Genomic DNA, 25,388 nt, shown 5'->3' with positions numbered 1-25,388 from the left:
AACATATCGGTTTACTCGTAACACAATGGATGGGCATAATATTGTTAGGTAGTAATTTATAATAAGTTAAGTAGGAATCTATCTAGGCTAATAATATAAAGCATAACGGCATTGTTTGCCCTTATACACTGTTTACACTTTTACCATTGGCTTATGTTGAATAAATATAAAGGGAAGCTACTCTTACCGAATATTATCATCTCTAAGTGAAACATCAATAAATTATGAATATTATCTTGCCATACTATGAATGATTCAAGTGGTAAAAATGGCATATTTATATTTAAGTCAAATGTTTCCGTAAAGTGTGAACGTTTTTTATAACTTTAACATGTCACATTACGTAAAGGCAATTAGAAAGACATTTAGTAAAAGTATACAAGACTGTTTAGTTTATCCTCTTCTCAGACAAAGGGAATCGGGTGAACTATGCGACATAGTCTTGAAGCTCAATGGTAGAAGTTTCAATGCTCATCGCGCTGTTCTAGCATTATGGAGTCCGTATTTTTACTCGATGTTTACGAGCGATATGTTAGAAAAGAACGTTGGTGAGATTGATCTATCTGCATCCTTAATTCTTGAACAGGTTTGTAGTTTGTTTTGGTTCTAAACTTTTTTTCTCTTTTTTTTTTTTTTTTAATAAGGCAGGGGTTTGCTACCAACCGATCGGATTACGTGATGCCTAACCTAATGCCAGGCTTAATAATAATAAGTTATCTTTATTTTCCCCAAAATAGTGGCAATTTGTCATCTGGTTACACATTTATAACAATACAATATTATGAAGAACGTATACATGACATTATGATATTGATTTATTGACATTATATACACGCACGCTAATAACATCGTAATCATTATCACCATCATCGTCATCAACAACATCATCATCGTCATCATCATCATCATCATCATCATCATCACAACAACCTTCCTAATATTTTCATTACCATCCTTCTCTTTCACAATTCGCATATAACACCATCACCATCCTCATCATACTCCATGTTATATTATTTTTTCCTGCAACAAGCTATGAGAGGGAAAGCGTGTGCTTTGATATCCCTCATCAGAAAGACAAAGGTCGTGTTCTCAGATTGTAATCTCTCTCTCTCTCTCTCTCTCTCTCTCTCTCTCTCTCTCTCTCTCTCTCTCTCCCTCCCTCTTTCTCTCTCTCTCATTCTCTTACCCTCTCTCTTATTTTCTCTCTTTTGCTGATTTTCTCTCTTCCTTTATTTCTTTCCTCTTTGCTTCTTTCTCCCTTTCTCTGTCACTGTCCGTCAGTCTGTCTGTCTCTCTCTCTCTCTCTCTCTCTCTCTCTCTCTCTCTCTCTCTCTCGTCCGTTCTTTCCTCTCTGTATGTAAGAAATGCAACAAAATTACATACATAAACATAATTTGAGTCGTGATCACACTCTCTAATCTCAAATAACATACTTGCATGCACACACACACACACAACACACACATTAACGAACATGCACATGATACACACACCAATTAATCATTCACCTCGTACTCTCTCTCTCTCTCTCTCTCTCTCTCTCTCTCTCATTTTCTCTCTCTCTCTCTCTCTCTCTCTCTCTCTCTCTCTCTCTCTCTCTCTCTCTGATCTCATTACATACAATGTCACAAAATCACAAATCAAACCACTCTTTATTATGTGATGACCCCTTGATTTTCCTTGTTTTAAAGGTTTTTGATCTGAGCTTGTTCGGTTCTTGAACAAAATTTGTGGGTCCATGACGAAGGCAAAGTATCCCATTGCGTCCAAATGGAGATCTTTTATCCCTCTTTCTTCCTTCCCCCCCCCTTCTCTCTGTTTCTCTCACGCTTATGTCAGAAATAGTAATGCACATTATATACATGACATGCAATAAATTTATAGTAAAGTTACACGCAATGAGTTAATGAAATTTGCTCATCAAATTTCCTCTCTGTAGGACAAAGCATTCACTGCATCGACAGCACAGATTTTCATAGGTTTACTTTTGCAATTATGACTTGTCTTTTACTTAGTTAATGACGATTTATTATTAGATTTAAATAGAAATATCTGGTTCCAATGTACAGTACGGCGATAATAAAATCATGTTATGCTGTTATGCTGTTATGCACTGGGACATCAATAAGGGAGGGGGGTGAGGGGGGGAATCACATTTGAGGGCTCTGTAGTTGTATGAGGTGAGATATACGAGAGATTTAATACTAGAACATCTGTTTAATTAATTCCTCACTTAGGGTGGAAGGCAATGCAATATTGATTAAACAACAAGAAAAAAGAGACACAATACAGTACGTTTAGAATGGCCTTGGATGCATAGGGAGCTTTGCTACAACACAGGAAATTTAAAAATATCTGTTCTATGGCCTACAATATCATTCATATTTATCATGCATTGCTATAATTATAACAGGGTAATATTTCATGGAACACAATTACAACGGGAGGGGGGGGGGGGGGGGGGGGGGGGGGGGGTAGGAGGAGTTGCAAGTTTAGTACCCAGTTGAGACAAAGGAACTACTCAAGAAGACAAGGGGAAAGCACAAGTGGCACACATAACTTATAAGGAACGGAGATGGAGTAGCGATGGATGAAAAGTAGTTATTGTGTCCATACCAGCGTTTCTCTGTATATTTTGTGTAATATATAACGATAACACAACAAAAGGCTAGTGAGAGGTGCATGACTGAGCAATCAACATGTTAATAACTCGAAATATGTTCCTCGTATTTTTATTTCCTCCCTTCATATACTCTCTGCATGGATATAATGTAACTCAGCTACATCAGGAATTATTTGCTAGTCCCACTATCCCTGTTGTATCCGAGTTCAATTTTATATGGTATAATGAACTGATAGTGATAATAATAATAATGATATAAAAATAAATATAATAAAAATCCAATGTTTGCTGGATCCCAATCTGGATCATCAAGCTTACAGAGCCACCTGTCCAATGGCAATTCTTAGCCACACATTTCTAAATTTTTTCATCCTGTGAATGACCTTTTGTCTTATTTATGTTTTGTGATTTTAAATGTGGAATGCAAGTAACTAGTATTTGTTTCACATTAGCAAAGCCATCATATGCAGATGTTGTCCTTTGATTATAATTTCAGTGACTTATTTTCTTTTGAGTCCCAGCGAGGTCTGGATCAGAACACACACACAGTACTGACTAAAGCTGCTCTCTCGTATGATGACATTTTATCTGAGATATCTAGCTGGGCATTAGCTGTCTCGGATATTAAGAGTAACCTAGCTATGCATTAGGTTTCTTGCATCTTCGAGAGATCCAGTCTAGACATTTGAAATGATGGTTTCATTAAACAAAATAAGAAAAAAAACAAAAACACTTACATAGATTTTTCTTGTGACTAAGAAGTCTAGGTATGCATCTTTAGATCTTACAATTGCAAGCAAACTCAAATTATTACTCAAATCTGCTATTAAAAAGCAGTTGACTTTTCACTTTGTGTAAGTCTATGGTCCTATTTTTCCTCATTTCGTTATTCCAATTTATTTATAATATAATGGAAATAATACGATATAAAATGGAAAGAACTCAAAAGAATCAATACTGATTATCAGTATCAGTTTGATAAGCTATCCACCATTGTGCTTTATATCCCATCACTTTTTTAATATGGTTTTCAGTGACAAAATGAGTTATAAAAAGCCCAATAGTTCAATGGATTGAAAATCAACTCGTCACAAACAAGTGGAATGATTTTGGAACTGGGTAGAGTCAATGGATTTTTCTTTCCCATCTGCAGTTGGGTAGCTGAGTCTGTAAAGTCAGTGTTAAAAAAAAATATATCATATGAGTTGCAAGCAATAATTGCTTCTGTCTGTTTAAGGCAATAAGTCTCTGATATTTTAGTTTGTAGATGTTAGGCATATCATAGCTCACTTATTACTTTCAATCGCGGAAGCTCCAGACCTCAACGCCTTCAAGAGGTAATTTTGACAGCCTCTGTTTCAACTATAGATTTAGCTTAGTTGAGCCCCCCATCAAACCGAGATGACTGCAAATCCATACACTAGATCAGCAAAGGCACTGGAAGCCTAATTCACTGTATACATATATTATTTATTTCATTTATAATTTATAATTTCTTATTTAGGTTTTATAATGTAGTAATCTGTAATATTGAAATACATGCCTTCAGTCACACTATCAAACAATATCATTTTATATCACATATCAATTTATTATGCAGTCTGGATGACTCTGCCACCTCATCAATGCTTTACCCTATGGTGTTTGTGTGAACAATTCTCTACTTTGATCCTTTCCTACTAACCTTCATGTCAGGAGATAATAAAGTGCTTGTTAGCTAGTTAATTTTGTGAGTAATGGAAATGAAAATTACTTCGAGAAACAATGATGATTGATATGATATGGCATTGTATGTGAATGGATGTTGTAACAAATAACTATTGATATTTTCCATTTTCGTTTCTCATTAGGATGCAGTATTCAGCACAGTGTTGGATTATATGTACACCGGATCCCTCCCCGTCACCACCGATACAATTACAGACATGGTCAAGATTTCAGATTTTCTATTACTTGATGATGTCAAAGACTTTTGCCAGCAATTTCTATTGGATTTAGGCAACCTTGACCTTTCAAATTGTCTCCGGATCCGTTTCTTAGCAGAACATCACAATTTGCCAGATGTAGCTATTTCAGCAAGAAATATAATTGAAGCCAGATTTCACGACTACCTCATAAAGCATGAAGAAATTGTTGAATTACCCTGGGAGTGGCTGATGAGGTTGTTAGAAGACCCCTGTGTTGTTCAGCATACCGGTTACAATGAGTTGCGGAGATTAGCAAAGAGATGGGTAGATCATGATAAAGTCTCTCGTTTTCCATACATTAGTCAGTTAAACAGTGCAATAAATATGTGGGTGTCTGACTATGCAAATGAAGCATCATATTTAGGTAGAGAATTAAGGAGTTCTCTTGAAGGGAAAGAAGCAATTTCACCCAGTTTTAAAGAACAGCATAATGATATTTTGGATAATGTTAACCTTTTGAATAGCATGCATTCTTCAACAGAGTTGTGTGACAATAGCTGCAGTGTTCCTAGCAAACAATCTGATGATAGGAAAAATAGTCTACAAAGTTCTTCAAATTCTTCACAGGTGTTATTGACAGTTGTTTGTAACCAGGGACTCAAATTTCTTAAACTTTTCCTTTACAACCTGGATGACCAAGTCTGGTTCAATTTCGCTGTGTCTGGTGAACGTTTATTGACATTTGTTCCAATGAGACAGACTGTTTGTAATATGCTAGCAAGTGATGGGAAACTGTATATGTATCTATGCTCTTCTTTTCCATACCCTACCGATATGTTGAAAATTAATATCCTTACAATTGATTTAATCACAGGTCAACCATCACTTTTTTCTTTTAAGACTGTTGATGTTTACAAACCAACATATAGAACAACTCTCACAAATTATCGAACATCCCCTCCTCCCATGGTGTACTGCAATGGTCAGCTATTTGTCATAGGTAATAAAGAAGGCACTGGGCATTTATTTGCATGCAATCTAGCCACCAACCAGTATGCTTGTTATCAAATTCCAGGGGCAAGATTCATCAGTTTGGCGAGGTGTGTTGTTAGAAATGATCGTCAAATTTTCATATGGTTTAGACATCGAACAGGTCCATCTGAGGAATTTTGCATCAAAAAATCTGTTGGATTTGTGTTATTTGATGCAAAGATGAAAATTTTTAGTTCATGGGAGTTAACTGCTCCTGATATATCATACAATGATTTTGCTAAGAGTTATGCAATGTGCGTACGAGATGACACAGTCCATATTTATCTACCTGGAGACCCAGCTATCATTCTGGATGAGATTCGTGTGATTTGGGTCACATCTTTAAGAAGAATTCCAGTACCGGTAACTGGTTATGTTAAAGACCCACAGGCTTATGGGTATCAAATTGCTATTCCTGCCCCCGAGGGTGTGCTAGTGCTGAACAATTGGCAGCCTTACACAACCTCTCTTCATGAAGTATCTGAAAAATTTCCATGTGCCATGTCTCATATACCTCCACCCATTGATAATATTTCAGTCGCCACATTTGCAGAATTGCCAAGTTTCATGCTTAATGGTCTACAGAAGTGCACAGCATATGATGAGGCATATGCGAGTGCACTGCATGTTGCTATGCAATATTCTGATGGTGATACAGATGAAAGTGCAGCATCAATATTGGAAGATGTCGACACAGACAATGACTATGAATATGATGAGGATATTTATGACTATAATATTGGAGAGTACGAGATGTAATATTTATCATAAAAGAGTAGAAAACTTATTTTAGCTTCTGTTTTTGTTGGGGTATTTTTTACCCTAGAAGTAAATTGTTGAAAATTACTATCAGAAATAATTTTCCGGACAGGTTGACTGGGGACAGATTTTTTTCATCTTTATTTATACACTTGAGGGACTGATTCCACCATCCAGATGTCTCCATTATCCTGACAAAATGCTGGAAACAGAGGTGTTCGGATTGGAGAGACATGGCTGAACAATGCTAAAAAAGAAGGTATTAGTATTAGGAAGTTGCAGGAAAGCAACTGAAAGATGGCTGATTTCAAAAATTGCACAGTACATGTTGCATAACTTGAGGAGAGAAGAATACCACATAGAGAATTATATTTAAAAAGTGGAATTTGTTCACATTCACGCCATTTCAGGCCAGAAAATCTCTCTTTCCTTTGGCTATTAATAACAGTGCTTCATATTGATGAGGCAACAGACAATATACTTGGATTATTACAGTAAACCCCAGATTCCAAAGGTTGAGCAGCATATATGCCGAAAGATTTTAAATGATAATAGATTATATAAACCTTCTCCATGAGTACTTATTGTAATGAGTAATAATATTATAAATTTAACAAAAACAATTTGTGACATCATGGACTGTTAAACGTTAACTTTAAGTATTTTTTTTTCAATCACATCTAACTAAATCAAAATCATCTATGGAGTAAAATAAAAGATTGCGTTTTGTAATCCAGATTTTGTTCCCATCAAGCACTTGTAAGCTCGTGCACAGTGAATGGCAACATCCTGAATTCCAAAACACAACAAGATATTGTTATTTAGCTCTTTATCACTTCACAAATTTTATTTTACCACATTGTTTATTTTGTAATACCAGATTTCAGACAGTACCTCTCCTGATCGAAACAAAATTTAAACTTCATTGTGTTGCTATTTACTGTTATTGTTATATATATTATAGTTTAATTTTAAGATGATATGATAAAGATTATAAGTTGAACTGTAAAAATATAAATGATAAGTCTTCCCATCTCTCTAAATGTTTTTATGTTAAACTTATAGTAAAATTATGCCGACTTTGAGATTTCCTTTTAAGTTACTATGTCAATATTGGTTGCAATTGAAAGAAATGTTTTGCATCTTTTGGGTGAAAATCTATAAGCTGGCTACGAGCTACTTTAAAAAATTCGCTGCATTTTGATAAATTATAATGAGAATTAGCAACATAGATAATAATGCATTTTTAAGTAGTGGTAAGATAAAGCTTTCAAATAAATTTATTCATTTTTCATAATGATAAAGACTACCATGTCTCAATCTCTTTTTTTGTTTTCTTCATTTTATGAACTTGGACATAACTTGACAAGTTCCAGATCTTATTTTATGTTAAGTTTGTTTCTATTTCTCTTTAAAAGGATTACCTGAAAATCAAACACAATGTCATTTTGGTAAATTGTGGGAATGAGCAAAACGAAAATTGAATTTGAGGTAAAAACTATGAAATTATTTGGAAAAATGAAAGTAAAATAAGTACGAATAAGTAGTAAGATTCGTATTTATAGAAGGAATTGACTTCACTCAGTGCTTTATTGTTTTTAGACAGGCATTTTAATTAGTTCTCACTAACTCATATCAATACGTTCAAGATTACACACTTAGTTTTGTGTGTTGGTACATTATATCCATCTGGCAGATGTTGTGAATATTTTGTCGAAATGCATAGCATCAATAAAGCATTTCGATAGATTAACCATACTCAACCATGTAATTTTCTCAACTGAAAAAAATTCAAATTTTGTTGATCTTTTTCACTATTATTTCAGTTTCCAGCATATAGTTCACATATCCATATTACCAGTTTGATGCAGTAGGTCACATTATTTATTTCATTAATGCTGCCCCAATTCTCCATCAGAATTTTCATGATATGCATATAATAAGTGAATTTGTCAAGATACTTACCTCCGTAATACAACTTTTCTCATTTTTTACCTCATAGATTAAGATGATCTTAAACTCTTCAGAAAGTCCTAACCTGAGACTTCTTTGAATCCTCAGATTTAAGACGTTGTAGACAAGTTTGGGGTAATCTTTACCTACCCATATGTGAAGGAAAATTTTCTAGTCAGAAAAGTTGTTTTATTACATACACTCCAGCACAGTTTCCTTGAACTCCTCCGGACATGCAAAAACGTTTGAGGAAACCGACCACAGTTTGTGGAAACCGTACATTGCTATGACGTTTGCTGGGGAAGGGGAGAGGGTCAGTGTGGCTCAGCGGTATGGTCTTTGCTTCGTACCCGAAAGATATCTAGTTTAAATGTCCACTGTGTTATGTGGCTGTCAACCAGCCACCTTTCACAAGCTAAATTTGTGGCACTGTGCTGTGGCTGACATCTGCGTAATTCCAGTCTTCCCTTTGAATAAACCCTACGCCAAATTTCCACAGGAAGATGAATAAAGGGAACTTTATTATTGTTTACTTTATTGATATGTTACAAGGGGTATGTGTGTGTGTGTCCAGGGGTGGGAGGAGAGATTGCTGTATCACAACATTTATTTACCGCTGTAGCCAACCATTAGCACATTGAAATTTGAACTAATGGGGAAGTGATAAGAATAAGCAGAGAGGTGTCTTTAATGCAAAATGGCGATGGAGTGTGTGAGTGGCTGTGTGTGTCTGCGTGTTTATTATACTGCACACACACACGCACACACACACACTCATGCAGTGTATATAGATACACACGATACACACATAAGTAACTATCAGTATCACAGTAAGTCATCAGTAGTGTAAGTATCAGCATCACAGTAAGTCATCAGTAGTCGAAATCAACATTCGCATAAAAAAAATAAAAAAATAAATAAAACATTTTTTACCTTGGCTGGGAGAAATAAGTTTGAGGAAACCATGTTCGAGATAAAATTTGTTTGGGGAAGGAAAAGAATGGTAAAGAATAATATAAAGGATACAATTCAGGACAATGGAATGAGTTCAAGGAAACCGTGCTGGAGCGTAGTCATATTATGTATTGTGCTACGACTGATCTCTTCCCCGCCCCCCTCTCTCTCTATTGAAGATTTCCTCTTTTTATAATCATTTGTTTGTTTGAAATGATTTATAACGTGCCATTTATTTTCTTTTTAGTTGTGCAATTATTCTTTTTGATCATGTCTACTTTTCTACTGTAGACAAAATTTCTAGTCACATTACAAAATGTTTCTCTTACTTTTATATTTGAAATATCCATTTGAGCATTTATATAGCGTAATATCCCCTAAACATGCTTTAAGGGCTTTACAAGGCGTCACTTGACAATAGCAGCACTTAACTTGTAGGTTGAGACATGACACCTATACTACCGGTATACAATTTTTTACACACAAATATGATGTGAGAATGTGAGTAAAGAGCCTTTTTCAAGGACTCAATTATGTGCTGCTGAGAGCAGGACTCGAACCCAGGACATTCCAATCTGAAGCAAGTGTAATACCACCAGATCACATTGCCACTATAATTATCTTAATGAATGGCATACAATGGAAACTACATAACTATAAGATTATTTCTCAGTCACATCGATAGAAAAACAATTCTTCAAGTCTTGTTCTATCAGTATCGATTTACCCCAACCATATTCTACCTCAGGTTTTGTTTTGTTTTTGTTTTTGTTTTTTTAATGTGGGGGTGATTTTCTACTTGAATATTGATTTAGATAAAGATTCAAATAAAATGCCTAAACTTTTAATTGGTGTTCATCAGCATAATTGAACAGCACAAATCAATCATAGTGTGGAGAAAAATTGTTGTTGAGAGCAAAATTATTTCATTTTCTTTTATGTCTGAGGAAAAAAATGATTCTTTAAACCTCTGAACGAGATGCTGTAATATTTACAGAATACTTCAGCTAGACCATATGTTAGACCATCGTCCTAAAAAAATATATTAAAAATAGCCATTCAGATTCAGAGCCACAAGACCTGTGAAGTTGAATTGTATTGCACTTTCTGTTGCGTTAAATGGGCAGTAGCAATTGCTTGCTACCCTGTGGATAGAGAATGAGTCTATTTAAAAGTATTAGACTCAACTACCCAATACATCTGGTGAACAGTGACGCCAGAAAACAACGTCTGACATAATGCATGGTGAAACTAGTTATGTCTATGAGGGGTTGACCTTTTAAAACCGAGCTTATGGTCTTTGGAACCATTTTGTATATCATATCAATTGTCATCTTTAATCATTCATTACGTCATTAGCACACGGGCAGCAATTCCTTTTTGATAGCAGATGAAGTGTTGGGATGTTTTATAATTATAATGTATATTGAAATAGTTACTGCTACTTAATTAGGAATCATTTGCTACATGGTGTTGGCAATCTGTCATTTTATATATATTTCCAAAATTCTCAGCATTACATGTATAATTTAAAATTTGAAATCAGTAATTATCAGGATTATCAGAGTATTGAAGCAGACAATGTAGCAGCTTTGGTTAAGGAGAGCTATATAACGAAGAATGTTTTAGGCTCATTATGACAAAACGTAATACGAGATGATATCAACGATCTTATGACAAAAGTTTCTTTTTTGCAGATGATTATATGACAGCCAATCGTCAAATGTTTCTTTTCGCAAAATATTTTTTTTTTCATGTAAATGAGCTTTTATTGTAAGTTACTGATGTAATGCATCTTTCTGATTTCATGCCTTTTACTTTTATTTAATGTTGATCTGGTGCTTGTGCATGGGAAGGATTTATCAGTAGTCTCAACTAGACCGCACATAATACTTTGAATTTCTTTTTCTTCAGCACCAAATACCAAGGGGTGCCACAGACAATGAACTCCTATCTAAATCTGTTGTGAGTTGCAGACCATCTTCCATCTCTGAAGAGCTCTATCCAGATCTACAACTTATAGATTTAACCAGTTAACTGCCGCACTCTGGAAAACCACATATTAAAACAAAACTCTTCCTTCAAATATTGATTGATTTATATAACTCCCCCCATCATGGCATCAACTCTCAACTTCATGGAAGTTCCAGGTTTGAGAGTTTTTGCTGGGATGAGTCATTTAGATTGATTGTTATTATAAGAACGAATTTTCTGTCCAAATTTTTAATTACATAGTTTTTCCAGAATATGGCAGTTAACTGATTAAAAGGCATAATACCATTTATCTTTCTTCCTCTTCAAATAAATCAACTGACTCAGTCAGACGTGAATATTACTTCTTTTTTTTCTTTTACCTGAATCGATATGATCTGAAAGCCTTTGTAAAGATCTTATAAACATTTCTCTGCAAATCTGTCAATTTCTGTTATTGTTTTAAAGTGCTTGCAACTCTTCTTTTTTTATTTTGGTTAATTTCAGATTATAGGTCTGTTTTACCATGTCTATTTGAATTAAGACCATTAAAAAGTGCTATACAGACACTACATATGGAAAGGACAATAGATAAAGGAACTGTGTTTTCAGTCCACTGGAAATAAAAATATTTAAAAAGGACCAATTATCGTCTATACTTGTTACCTTAATCGATAATGACGACATTGACACTGAGCCTATTGTAGGTTAGGCATCATCAGAAGTGGACAGGCTTACCATTTATGGCAATTTGACGGCTTAATATTATCATTGTTGTTTGAAATCGGGAGCCTGAAATAGATCTCAATTCTCGATACCGATAAATCAATTATTGACAAATTTTTACCATGGTTGCCAGGTAGCCATTGTCCTGGCCAATTTGGCCAACAGAGAATAATGTTTCTATAATAAGTTATTTAAAATTAACATTTATATCTATTTTTAATGTTCCTAGTCCGTTAGAATTTTTATGATTATCAAAACCGATGAGTTTTCCAAGGAGATCAGAGTTTTAGTATTGTTTGCCCAAGTAAGGTTCTATTTGGACACTTTTCACATCGACCTCTGGCCTCGAGCACGCCTGTGTACTCCCTTGGCAAGTTCAACACGTTGACGCCATTCCTGGTGACTCGAGAAGTTTGATCAACTTTTAATTTTTAAAAATTGATTTACTTTTACTCACTTTTAAGATTATTATTTTAATTTAGAACACAGTGAGGCGTCAAAATGTATTGCCTTGTGTATTTCTTGTACGTAACAATATGAATCCGGAGAAAAACGAACAAACAAAACAAAAACCAACCACAACAAAAAAAAAAGATAAAAGAAAAAGAGAGAATAACCTTTTATAGTTATAGGGTCTTGAATGTGTTTAAGGGAGCGTCAGAGAGAGAAGGGGTGTGTGGGTGGGAGAGATTAGATATAGAGTATAGATAGATAGATAGAGAGAGAGAGAGAGAGAGGGTTAAGGACTGCTTTGTAGCTATTTGTACACGATTTTTCTTTTTTTCTTTTGGTTCCTATCCTTATTTATGAGGTTACAGCTTGGGCATTGGGACACTTTTGGTGTAGACAATATCGGCGTGAGCAGCAAGGAAGATGACTCTACATTCTTTTAAGGACTCTTTGTATTTAAAGTGTGATGGCGCTTATAAAACATTGAGGTCATTTTAGGGCTAGTAGAAAGGAAAAAATGGGATACCAGTCAAAAAAAATATAGTTTTACAAGACATGATAGACGATGAACAATAGACCAGCCCTACAATTCAAAGGACAAGGGATGATTTTGAAAGAAAAGGATCTTGGAAGAAGACAAAGTCAAGAATGCCCGGGGCGGCCTCGAAGCACAGCCGTACTCGAGGTCAGTGATCGATGTGAAAAGTGACCAAATAGAATCTTACTTGGGCAAGCAATACTAAAACTCTGATCTCCTCGGAAAAGTCATCGGTTTTGATAATCACAAAAAATTCTAAAGGACTAGGAAAAATTAAAAATAGATATAAATGTTAATTTTAAATTAATTGTAGAAACATTATTCTCTGTGTGGCCAATTTTGGCCAAATTGGCCAGGCCAATGACTATCTTGCAGCCACGGTAAGAATCTCGTCAATGTTTGATAAATCGGTTTCGAGAATTGAGATCTATTTCAAGCACCCGATTTCGAACAACTCTCAATCAAGATTTTCAGAGAGTAAATAAAACACTGTAAATGATATTATTAAGCCGTTGAATTGCTATAACTTTTATGCCTGTCCATGATGCCTATAATAGGCTCAGTATCAAAGTCGTCACTATCGATTAAGATAAGTATAGACAATAATTGGTCCTTTTTTAATATTTTTATTTCTGGTGGACTGAAAACACAGTTCCATAGATAAAAGTAAAAGGCAAAACTAGACACAACAATGTTAGACCTTTAAAGCACCCCAACCTTTCCCTAAGGTATTTTTTTACCAAAACTGGCTGCTGTCCTGATATTGAATTGCGTTACTCTTTGGTTGCGTTTATATTTAATAATAAGGAAGAATGTGAGCTCGAAGCATTCCTTTGTTTAATATATTTGTCCATTATTTGGTCGGTTCTAATATATTTCAAGACTGAGTGATGTTAGAGAGAACCAATTTTATTCATATATATAGTAGTCATATGTAGTTAGCTGTTCACTTGTCAAACTTACTTCAGGTATCTTTTGCAGCATCATCATCATCATCATAAACTTTATTATCCTTGTTATTGTTATTATTATTATTATTGCGAACTGAAATCATATTTTTCAGCTCTTATCTTTGACTTAGACCATAGATTGCGGAATAAATATATGCTTGAATCAAGACAAAGGAGAAAAATCTAATCCTGGAACAATTCATTTTTATATTCCCTCCTTAATTAATTATAATATTAATGCCTCTCTGTCATTGATTACACTTTTTAAGATTATGCACTTCAGGTTTGAAGAAAATGAGCATCAAAATTTCACAATAACAAAGTCTTACATTTTAAAAGAATTTGATTTGCTTTTTAATTGAGTGCACATTCACTGTAATTCAAAACTCTATCTGCATGCAATTTTCAGATATTTATGATTTGCAAGAAAAAAGCCTAAAGTGATGATGACATGTTCTTATACTTTCTCCTTTATTATTATTATTATTGTTATTATTATTATTATTACCTTTATTATCATCGTCATCATCGTATCGTCGTCGTCATCATCACCATTACCGTCATCGTTAGATCAAGTAAAATAATCATTATTGTTAATGTCATGATGTTATATCGAAGCCTGCTTGTTTGGAACATACTTTATATGTATGAAGTAATATCTTTGTGAAATCTAGTCAAAAATAATTTATTTTATATATTTAAATCTCATGTTTGCTACCACTAACATATTCACATTTTAAAAAATAAATTATTATTTCCCAGTTATTACACCGATTACTTTATATTTCATTGAATTTCTTCCTCATTAATAATTTCACTGGGTGTGGTCTTTGACCTTCCGTGGTGGACAGGAGGTCACGCTGTGTCTTCTATCCTCTTATATCTGTTTTTCGAGTTGCTTTCTCTCTTCGTCTTGGAATGGGATTACTTGGTTTTGTCCTGACTGTGAGGGAAACAAGTCAAATGTCTAGTTATAGTTTTGGGAGATGATATTTTTCCCCCTTGTAAATCATCTCTCTTTTACATGGTTATAAATGTTGTTTTAATGTAAAATGTACGTATTTGAGTGTGTTCCTCTTAGTGGGATCTTGTGCTTGTGTCTGGATGAGACTTTTAGATGATCTCAAACTAAGAACAATGACAGTATGCTCTTGGAATCTGCATCTGATCCCTATTTGTACCATTCCCCTTTGTCTTACTTTTTCTTGGCAGTTTTAAGTGTAATCTATAATCTTTTGACTATTTTATTTTCTTCTTTTTCACTGGCGAAATGACCTAAATGTGTCCCAAGCGCCATAAAACCCTTAAAAACAAGCAAAAGAAACATAAATTCACCTTTTCTTTTTGCTTTTGAGAATTTAACGGCACTTGCAGCATTTTTGGATCATTGTGCTCTATGTAAAAGCAGTATAATTAAAAAGGTTTTATACAGTGAAATATTCACTAAATGTATTGAAGGCACATTCACAAAGAGCCAACAGCAACTCTGAACATGTAGAATTAAACATGAATTTGTGAGGTATTAGCATAATTTCTTTTTGACGGATGGCGACATAATCTTCTTAATTCCCTTGAATATGCTGACTAATGTGAGTAACGAGTCCAAGGTTTAAACTTTTCACCACCCACAGCTAGACTCGAATCAGTGCCTTACAGGTCACAAGCCAAGAGTTAAAGTGAATACTAAGCTGCTTGCCATGGACTGTAAAAAGTAATGTGCAAAAATGAATATAACTGCTTCAAAAAAGAACAAAAAAAACAAACACAGAACACACTTAAAATCCAGACAAACGGCAGAAAAGTATTTGGCTCGTCTAGTTGGCAAACATGGAGTCAAAATGTTAACAAATAAAAGTAAAGCAAAATAAAATTCCCTTTATTCATCCCATAGGGGAAATTTGCCTCTAGGGTCTATTCCGACAAAGACTGGAATACACCAGACGTCAGCCGCAGTGCAGCGCAGCAAATTTAGGTAGGGCGAGGTGACTTGCTCAAGGCCACACAGTGCAGCAGCGGGTGATCGAATTCGGTACCTTTCAGGTGCTCTTGTTCGAGATTTCCGTTTATTCATTTTACCAACATTCAACATCATGAATAAAATAAGACATGAAATCAGCAAATATAATTAAACATTATTTATATGATCCTTGATACAATTTAATGTTAAAAATTACATTTTTCCATTAAGTTTATATCTAAGCAAGAAACATAAAAGGTAAATACATATTGCCAAAAATGCATTAAACTGTCCAATAAAGCATAAAAAGTTTAATAAATCTATGATTTGACAAATACGTGATATTCTCATGGTCTAGACAAGAAATACTACCTTCAACTTTCAAGAATCTGAAAGCAACTGGATACAAATTTATAAATTAAATTGTGTTCATATAATTATTTTTTATTAATTTACTTATTCATTTATTTGAAACTAGACCAACATATCATATGCATTAAAACCGGGATTGCAAAGAAGAAAGGAAATATCATGATAAAAGCCCCTCAGGGAGCAATTGAGAAAAAGAGAGGACAGCATTTGGAATGCCATAAAGGTTAACATTATAAGCAGTTTAACAGATACGTTTACCTTTTATTAAACATGTATTGAGCTTTTTGGTTTAGCCATTTTCGGTTTAACCAGTTTTCACCGTATTACCTATCCATCAGCCTGGTATACATACAATATCACATATTATTATCTGTACAGTCCACTATAAAAAAAAAAAATAAACAGCTTTCAAGCCTAACTTTCATGACTTCATCAAGACAAGTTCTACTGATTTGATTCAGTCACAAACACATCGACAGAGCAAAGGGTGTAAATATGGCAACTGAGGAAAAAAAAAAAAAACAACAACAGATAAATAACGTGACATCAATTAACTTTTTAATTCATTGCATGTATTTTACAGGGGCAAGCAGATAACATTGAAGTACCTAAAATGTCTGGCAGTTTTCTGTAATTCACCCCAAAGGCCCGAAAGAATAAAAATTGTCATAAGTTAGTTCAAAATGATTATTTTTCTCTGAACTAGTAATCAATGTATGGAATTCAAATTGGTTTACATGTTGCGTATATTGTGCTAGTATTGTGAGATCAAGAATAAGGAAAAAATGGGAATTTATCCTATGGTTACATATAAATAAATAAAAGTAATAATTCTGAAAATAATAATGCTGAAAACTTATATTGTGCTATAACCTATAAAGTACCTAATATTTGACTACAACATAAAAACAGTATTCTCCCTTTTCAAAAAAAGAATGGTCATGGAGTACTGTGAAAAAAAGCATAATGCAATTATTATACCAGAGGGATTAAAAGATCATTTTACAGCAAAACCTAATATTGCCATGTTTTAGACCATGACTTAATCGGTGATATAAAAGAGCAGTAACTCAATTGGTAAAGATAAACAAAACAAACCTCCTTTGACTCAAAGTTTGAGCATTGAGTTGGATTTATTATGATCCCTTAGTCCACCCAGCAGCTATGTCTAGTTAAAAACTTTACCAAAGAACATTTTCTTATCGAATTGTGCGGGCCAGATTTGCATCACAATTACTGCTCTTGGTGAAAACAGCAAGATATGCCAAGTTAAAGCGACATGTAGCCTGTCTGTAAAATGGTTTATCATGTTATCATTGTACAAATGATGGCAATATGCTTAATGACAGTAAGTTTCAATATCTTAACATCCTCACTTGCAATAAATTTCCCACAAGTTTGTGTAGATCATCAGCTACTGATACGTTTTGACACAATCTATCCAGTAGCAACATTCCCAACAAGGACCCCATCACTTTGGGTCTGTTGCTGGCGTTGAACAGGGAATCTAAATTTAACAAACAACATAAAGAAAAAAACAAGAGTTTTAGAAAATAAAAATAAGACTACTGATAAGTAAAATGAAGATATGAGATTAGATGATCTATAAATTGGCTACTTTTCTTATGTTTTTTAATCTTAAGTTTCAAAAGTATCCATAGTTTTTCATATGCAGTGTTAGAATTAGAAACCCCTGTCACTCTTAGGAGAAAAAACTCAGCTAGATAGGTACCTTTTCACTTTCAAGTGTCAGTGCAGAGGATTGGACTTGGGACCTCATGATCAGGAATTTTTTTCTGGCTTTTTCTTTGTGATTTTATCCACCACGCCATCAGCACCAATGATGATATATTTTATCCATTAAATTGTTGATTGTTTTTATTCTCTCTTATCCAAATCCAATAAGAGCTTCTTCTGCATGTTTTCTGGTAGAAGTTCTTACATTTAGATATGATACATATCTAAATATCATTTAGCTTTACTAAAAATGAAAAGACACAAAATGCAAAGACAACACACACACACACACACATACACACACACTATTATCAATAATTGTTCTTACTCTTCAAATCAAAAGTTAGTTGGGAAATATTTTCCTGAAGGTCGCAAGCTGCCTCGGAGCTTTTCACCTTCAAATGAACCAGCATCTTCGACCCACTGCTCCCAGAAATATTCTGTGAAAAAAGTATTGCAACTACTTCAGATTTTTAATCATGGAACTGAGTAAAGATTTCAAAGAATGCTTTATGGGGGAAAAAAAGATAATCCATTTCATGATTAGTTGCACATGAACAATTTGGAGCATTTTGAAGAATGGTGTTAACAATGACATTAGTTTTATTTGTTTGATTATTTAAAAGCTAATCCAAAAATTAAGAAACCAACACAAAAAAGTATAGCAGAATCAGCTTTTTGAATTGTTGCTTGTTACATTGGAGAAGGTCGCCTTGCATTATGGTAGACAGAGTACAAAGAGAGAAAGAAATAATTTGATGTTGAATGTCATAAACATAAACAATCCAAAATCATTTCTTTATGATTATTAATTAATCAGTCAATGTCCAAAACATTTTCTCATTACTTTAAATTTCTGGTTTAAAACACGTTAACTGAAATAGATTTGTTCTCATGCCATGTGAGACATACAACTTTTTGGTACAGTCTCTAAGAATATCTTGCATCTTTATTTGATCCAATTTCTTTTCATATTTTCATAATGCAACATCAGCAATCAAAATGTACAGTGCAGTCCACATATAATAGAAAGTTTGCACTGTGTATTTAAAAGTCAAAAACACTAACCTTCAGCGTTTGAAAAGCCCAAATTTTTTTAGCATGTACCTCAAGAAGAATACTTTCTGTTTCCGGCTCAAAGAGTCTTTGAGATCTGGTGAAAGATAAATTTGGTAATAGGATCTGTCTATCTGGAGATAAACTCGCTTAGCGAATCTAATCAGAGATAAAAAAAAGTTAGATTTTTTAAAAAATAGGAACGATAATGATAGTGATAATACATTAAATATGATTTTTTTTTAAAACAACAAAACAAACTTAACTGTCATCTCATATTCATCCGAAATACCTAAATCATTGTCCTCTCTCTCATTGAGAGGAAACTCAAAACATCTGCAACATGTCTTTGTTAATTAGAATGGAACCTCAATTTTCGTTCATATTTAAGGAGAATAGTGGTTTATTGTTACTGTTGGTAGCTCCCTATGTTATAAGTGACATATTTTTGTTGTCAATACTAATTATGGGCCCCGAGTTATGGGTAATGCAAAAGTGTTAACATCCAGTTTATGACAATAAAGGTATGCAAATCATGATTTTATTTTCAATTGAAATCGTGTAAAAAATAATATTTAATTAATGATGATAATAATAATAATAATAATAATAATAATAATAATAATAATAATATAATAATAATAATAATAATAATAATAATAATAATAATAATAATAATAATAATAATAATAATAATAATAATAATAATAATAATAATAATAATAATAATAATAATAATAATAATAATAATAATAATAATAATAATATATATGAGATAAAAAAGATCAAAACAAATCAAAACAATTATAATAATAATTAATAATAATAATAATAATAATAATAATAATAATAATAATAATAATAATAAATAATAATAATAATAATAATAATAATAATAATATAATAATAATAATAATAATAATAATAATGAACAATAATAGTAATAATAACAATAATAATAATCATGATAATAATAACAATAATAATAATGATAATAACAACAATAACAATACTGGATGGACAAGCAGATGGCGTCACTAACAATATTCAAACAAACACCTCAGTCCTTCATCACTCACCCTGTGGAATATGCTATTTTACATTGTTTTGTCAGGTCACCACGGACATGGAGCTCTTCAAGTAAGAATGCAAGAATGCTGTAATTTCCACACAAATGTTGAGTGATGTATTTTGAAAGCATCTGATTAAATGAAATAAATATCTCAATTTAGGGTTTGGAACATGTGGTAAGAAGAAAAAAAAAGAGAGAGAATGAGAGAGAGAGAGAGATAGAGAGAGAGAGAGAGAGAGAGAGAGAGAGAGAGAGAGAGAGAGAGAGAGAGAGAGAGAGAGAGAGAGAGAGATATTTGTGTGTGTGCATCCTTTGTTTTCATTTGGTAGTACAGTCCACTCCGGATAATTGCAACACCTTGGGATCAACAAAAATGTTGCGATTAACTAAAGCTGAGTTTCCTGTCCACTATTTCAACATTTTACAGATATGGTAAACTCGAACCAGTTGTAAACATTGCTCTTAGTCCACCACAGACTGAGCAATTTGATAGAAACAAAAACCATATGGCAGCCATATTGGATTAAATTTCACTCTTTTGTTCTCAACATTTGAAAGAGTCAAAGAGATTAGCAGTGATGAGAGACATTAAGCTCTCACCAAACCCATTGGTCACAATGCACAGGTGTCAATCCCAGAACAAAGGAGATCGCTCGTATGAATATGGTAAGCTGAAAGGTGCAAGATGCAACTCTCTCTCCCCCTCCTTTCCTGCTTCTTCCCCCTTTGTCATTATTTGTACATTCATAATATGACTACTTAATATCTGTGACAAATGACATGTAAATGGTATTATATTGTGACTAGTTGCTGAAAATTGAAATCATGGTCAAAATATGACATTTATATTTCGTTGAAGATAATGAATGTAAGTACTTAATCAGGTAGAAACCAACATTCCACATTTCCAATCATTTTAATTCTCTAGTAATGTTTCAGCATCTGGTTAACCAGGTTAACATCCAGTTAACTGCCGTACTCTAGAAAAAGATTTCTATAAAAGCTTGGCCAGAAAACTCTTCCTTCAAATATCGATCCATTTAAATGACCCTCCTTTTGGCAAAAACCCTCAAACCTGGGACGAGAGGATACCAAATTGAGGCGATGGGTCACAAATTTAAAAACAAAATCTCACATTGAAAGCCAAGTTTGAATGTGCCTGTGGTATGGACATCAGGTTGCTGACAAAAACGGATGCTTCATTCCTGACATTAGTCTCTGAATCTTCTAGAAAATGTATGGTTGCTTTTATGATACTGAAATGAAATGAAAGAAGAATATGTGTATGATTTAATAAGTCTATAAAGTTATAGATAAGCAATTCAGCTTTGAAATAATAATTTACTAAATAAATAATTTTTTTTTAAATAGACAAATTGTTAAACAACAACAAACAAACAAGCAAATCAAAGAAAAACACTCAGTCTGTTTTGAGGACAGTCTTTTTAAAATGAAAGTACTATTGAATACCTGACAGCAACATTCCCTAAAACATTATGGGTGGGATTGTTCTTGCATAAATCAAGAATTTCCTCCCCACCCTTCCTAAGGGCCCTGGCTGCAGACAGTCGGAGGTTTTCATTCATGAATGGCCGACTGAAGTGAAAAACACCATCGCACCACTGCTGGATCATATCACATCTGGAAAAAAATATAATAAACAATAAGATGACCTAACAAACATTAAAAAACCCTAAGCCAGATTTCATACCAATAATATAGTTATTTTATAAGAAAATATTCAGGGATCCAGAAAAATGTATATTTGACAACATTATTTATATTGCGTTTCGTAATTGTTACCTTTGACATTCGTTATTACATTATATTTACATTTACAGCAAGCAATGAATTATGATATTAGTATTTTTATCCAATAAAAAAAATTGTATTGATCTAAACTTTAGCAAGCTATATTTTCTGCATGAGAATCTGAATTGATATCGTGTTGTACCATATTATTTAAGAGTTAATAGGCTTTTAAAACCTTTAAGTGCTCTGTGTAATATTCATGCCGAGATATCATTTTTAAATTTCATAAACAAACTTCATTGTTAATCTTGGCAATTTTCGGTACATATTGCTGTTTATCATATGAGTATTTCTGAAAATGAAACTTCAATCTATGAAACTACGATTTTTTACATTAATTTCCAGCCAAATGCTAGCTATATATATACAATTAAATTGTCGCTTTAACATGCTTTAGAATGGTTGCTGTGTATTTTATTTTGGAAACAGATTCATTGTAGAGAAATATAACAATATCTTTATTGAATTTCTTCTTTAATTTTGGTTTCGAAAATCTAAATCTAGAGTTTTAAAAAATACGGATTTAGGCCAATTTGGATTCAAAAAAATATGTATATCAATTTAATCTGTATAAATGAATGGTCCATGAACAGTTAAGAATTATACAGCAAAGAAGAAAAAATAAAATAAAAAGCATCTACTACTTCTAACATAAATAATATTACTTTGTAACATTACTTTTTAACAAATAACTTTCATTCCACTTACTTCATTATGAGATCAGAAGATCCAATGCTATTGTATGCAATCCCTGCTAACATTAAAATAGACGACTTAGCACTGTCAATGTGACTCCACTTGTCCATCAATTCCTTGCAGCATTGTAGAGAAAGATCTTGTGGAACATCACTCTTCAACCTCTCATGATCAAACAGATGAAACAGTATGTCAGAAGACTGAACAAAAATGGATGAACTGCTCTCTTTAACAAGGGAATGCCATAATGTTTCCTGAAAATTAAAAAAACAAACTTAATTGAAGACACTACGAAATGATTCAAATGAAACTTAAGGAATTTGATTAATCAGTTCTGTTTAAATATAAAATTATTTTGGTTTAAGCATAGCAACTGAAAATAAAAAGGAAATCAAGCTGTTTTACTCTATGGTCCTATATGGATGTCATTATTACTGAGTTTCCTCCCCTATATTGTAAATAAAAAAAAAATAAAAAAAATAAAAAAAAAAAATAAAAAAAAAAAAAAAAAAAAAAAAAAAAAAAAAAAAAAAAAAAATATATATATATATATATATATATATATATATATATATATATATATATATATATATATATATATATATATATATATTATATATATATATTTTATTAAAAATTATACTTAGTGCTGGAATGGTGCATCACAATGCGAGCCTTAAAAGTGCATAGTCCAGTGTAATCCCAGTGCATGGATACTTTAATTTGCTAACAATAAATAAAGAATAATTTAACATAGAGGCCTCAATTTTAATCTACTGAGCATTTTCTTTATTTGATAACTAATGATTTTTAGACTTGTCACCTTTCCATTTATTTTCTTTCCAACAACAATGATATCATAAATCTTAAAAAGTCTAGAGAAAAAAAGCCTTGGGATAATTATGGAATCCATAAGTTTAACCCTCTCCAGTTCGACATGGATGAGAATCAGAACAAAATTGTTTGATTGTTGCCCATTCTTGTGAGCAAGATTGAAATAATGTAGATCAAACTACAAAAATACAGTCCAATATTTAGTTTTAACAGAAATAGATTATAATCCTTTATCATTACTAATTGTCATTTATCCAATAAGAAAATTCGACACATACAAAATGTATTTTTGATTTCTTTATATCTGAGTTACAAGTCAAACATATTCTAATACGAATGCCTCAGAGAAGAGAGATCCTAATTTGATAGTCTGCTTTCCATGTAATACCAGATTTGAAATTTCCATTGAACTTGACATACAATGAAAGTAAGCAAGCCATGAACATTTGTGACCCCCCCCCCCCCCCCTCGTATAAAAGCGGTATAATGGAGCTAGAAATCAAATTTTCATCGACACAAACATGAAACTTGCGGTTAATTTCTATTCATTATACTGGGGAATAAATACAATTTATTACATTACAATACCTCAAAGTCGTATCAATTATGATTTTACTTGTAAATTCACTTTAAGGGATCTAATTCATCCTGACATAATACCGTTTCGAGGCAGTGGGTCACATTTACCTGAATTGCAGGATCCTTCATATATTCCTGGAGCGGCTCTTTGTGTAAAGTGGAAATGACAGCTTTGGACAAATCCCGATTTGAAGATTTGATTGAAGTGCAGACGAACTTTGCCATGACAGTTTGAAGATCCTGACATTTGGCGACTATCAAAGTCATGGTCATGAAGCCTTCCCTCATGCAGGTTGCAGATCCAAACTTTATTAAAAAATAATGGTTGTATATTATTGGCAATAATGGTAACAATAACAGGTACAAGAAGAAGAAACAGAAGAAGAAGAAGAAGAAGAAGAAGAAGAAGAAGAAGAAGAAGAAGAAGAAGAAGAAGAAGAAGAAGAAGAAGAAGAAGAAGAAGAAGAAGAAGAAGAAGAAGAAGAAGAAGAAGAAGAAGAAGAAGAAAAAGAAGAAGAAGAAGAAGAGGAAGAAGAAGTTGAGGAGGAGAAGGAAAACGATGAGGAGGAGGAACAGCATCAACAACAACAATATTAACAGTAACAAGGATTACAGCAGGTCTGTTGATAACTTATATTATGAAACAAATATCTGAGACAACTGTTCAAAATTTCACCATTTAAAAAAAAAAAAAAGAAAAAAGAAAGATAGAAAGAAAAAACAAAATAACAGACAAACAAAAACAAAAAGAACATAAGATGGAGAGCATGGTAAAACTGAATTTTAAAAATCACGACTTCTGTAGAAATGATACTTCAGGTTACTTTAAAACATGATTTACACAGTAATGGCAATTCAAACCAGACAATGCAAAACCGATAACTAGGTTGTAGATGAGAAAAAGAGATAGAGCTGGAGACAGAGATAGATAGATAGATAGATAGATAGATAGATAGATAGATAGATAGAGAGAGAGAGAGAGAGAGAGAGAGAGAGAGAGAGAGAGAGAGAGAGAGAGAGAGGAGGAGAGGGAGGGAGGGAGGAGAGGAGAGAGAGAGAGAGAGAGAGAGAGAGAGAGAGAGAGAGAGAGAGAGAGAGAGAGAGAGAGAGAGAGAGAGAGAGAGAGAGAGAGAGATAATGAGATAGCTATGGGATAGAAAAATAAACTGTCTACTGTTACCTGCACTTTATCATTGTGTTTACACAGAAGTGAGAAAAGACATTCCAAATGCGACCATAACAAAGTACACATTTGTTTGGGAAAGTCGCCATGGAATCTTCTCACCAGCTGCTGTAGGATGAGGACAGCTTGAGTTGAAGGCAGAAAACACGAAGGTGACGGTGTAAAAAGGAGTTTGTGGTCACAGAAAAAAGTCAGGGCTGTCTGTAATGTATTATTACTGGGAA

The 25,388-nt window shown here is 33.2% G+C and overlaps 2 protein-coding genes across 3 annotated transcripts in view; one reads left to right on the top strand and one right to left on the bottom strand.

Moving 5' to 3' along the window:
- The first annotated feature begins 195 nt into the window (after nucleotides 1-195).
- LOC144966972 (uncharacterized) lies at nucleotides 196-12,534 on the top strand. Its single transcript, XM_078903669.1, has 2 exons — nucleotides 196-586; nucleotides 4,477-12,534. The coding sequence occupies exons 1-2, from the start codon at nucleotides 332-334 to the stop codon at nucleotides 6,322-6,324; spliced, it is 2,103 nt and encodes a 700-aa protein (XP_078759795.1). The 5' UTR covers nucleotides 196-331; the 3' UTR covers nucleotides 6,325-12,534.
- Nucleotides 12,535-15,986: 3,452 nt separating this feature from the next.
- The window catches only part of LOC144966960 (tRNA (32-2'-O)-methyltransferase regulator THADA-like), a 28,336-nt gene continuing 18,934 nt past the window's right edge, over nucleotides 15,987-25,388 (bottom strand). For both annotated transcript variants that reach the window (XM_078903655.1, XM_078903661.1), the window contains 10 exons: nucleotides 25,162-25,381; nucleotides 24,090-24,287; nucleotides 22,581-22,822; nucleotides 21,531-21,701; nucleotides 21,196-21,316; nucleotides 20,068-20,189; nucleotides 19,001-19,085; nucleotides 18,261-18,372; nucleotides 17,572-17,702; nucleotides 15,987-16,697 (listed from right to left, as the gene is read on the bottom strand). In XM_078903655.1, the coding sequence (XP_078759781.1) occupies nucleotides 16,653-16,697; nucleotides 17,572-17,702; nucleotides 18,261-18,372; nucleotides 19,001-19,085; nucleotides 20,068-20,189; nucleotides 21,196-21,316; nucleotides 21,531-21,701; nucleotides 22,581-22,822; nucleotides 24,090-24,287; nucleotides 25,162-25,381 (1,447 nt within the window). In that variant the 3' untranslated portion in view covers nucleotides 15,987-16,652. The remainder of the gene's footprint in view (nucleotides 16,698-17,571; nucleotides 17,703-18,260; nucleotides 18,373-19,000; nucleotides 19,086-20,067; nucleotides 20,190-21,195; nucleotides 21,317-21,530; nucleotides 21,702-22,580; nucleotides 22,823-24,089; nucleotides 24,288-25,161; nucleotides 25,382-25,388) is intronic.

Source organism: Berghia stephanieae, chromosome 1, assembly GCF_034508935.2.
Source record: "Berghia stephanieae isolate SIO BIC M18660-M18661 chromosome 1, UCSD_Bste_1.3, whole genome shotgun sequence".
Lineage (NCBI taxonomy): Eukaryota > Metazoa > Mollusca > Gastropoda > Nudibranchia > Aeolidiidae > Berghia > Berghia stephanieae.
This window is presented reverse-complemented; position numbering and strand designations above follow the sequence as displayed.

Excerpts from the sequence above, each read along its gene's own strand:
- LOC144966972 (XM_078903669.1), top strand. The coding sequence starts at position 332 with ATGTCACATTACGTAAAGGCAATTAGAAAGACATTTAGTAAAAGTATA. Across the intron at positions 587-4,476 it reads CATCCTTAATTCTTGAACAG|GATGCAGTATTCAGCACAGT; the intron begins GTTTGTAGTTTG and ends GTTTCTCATTAG.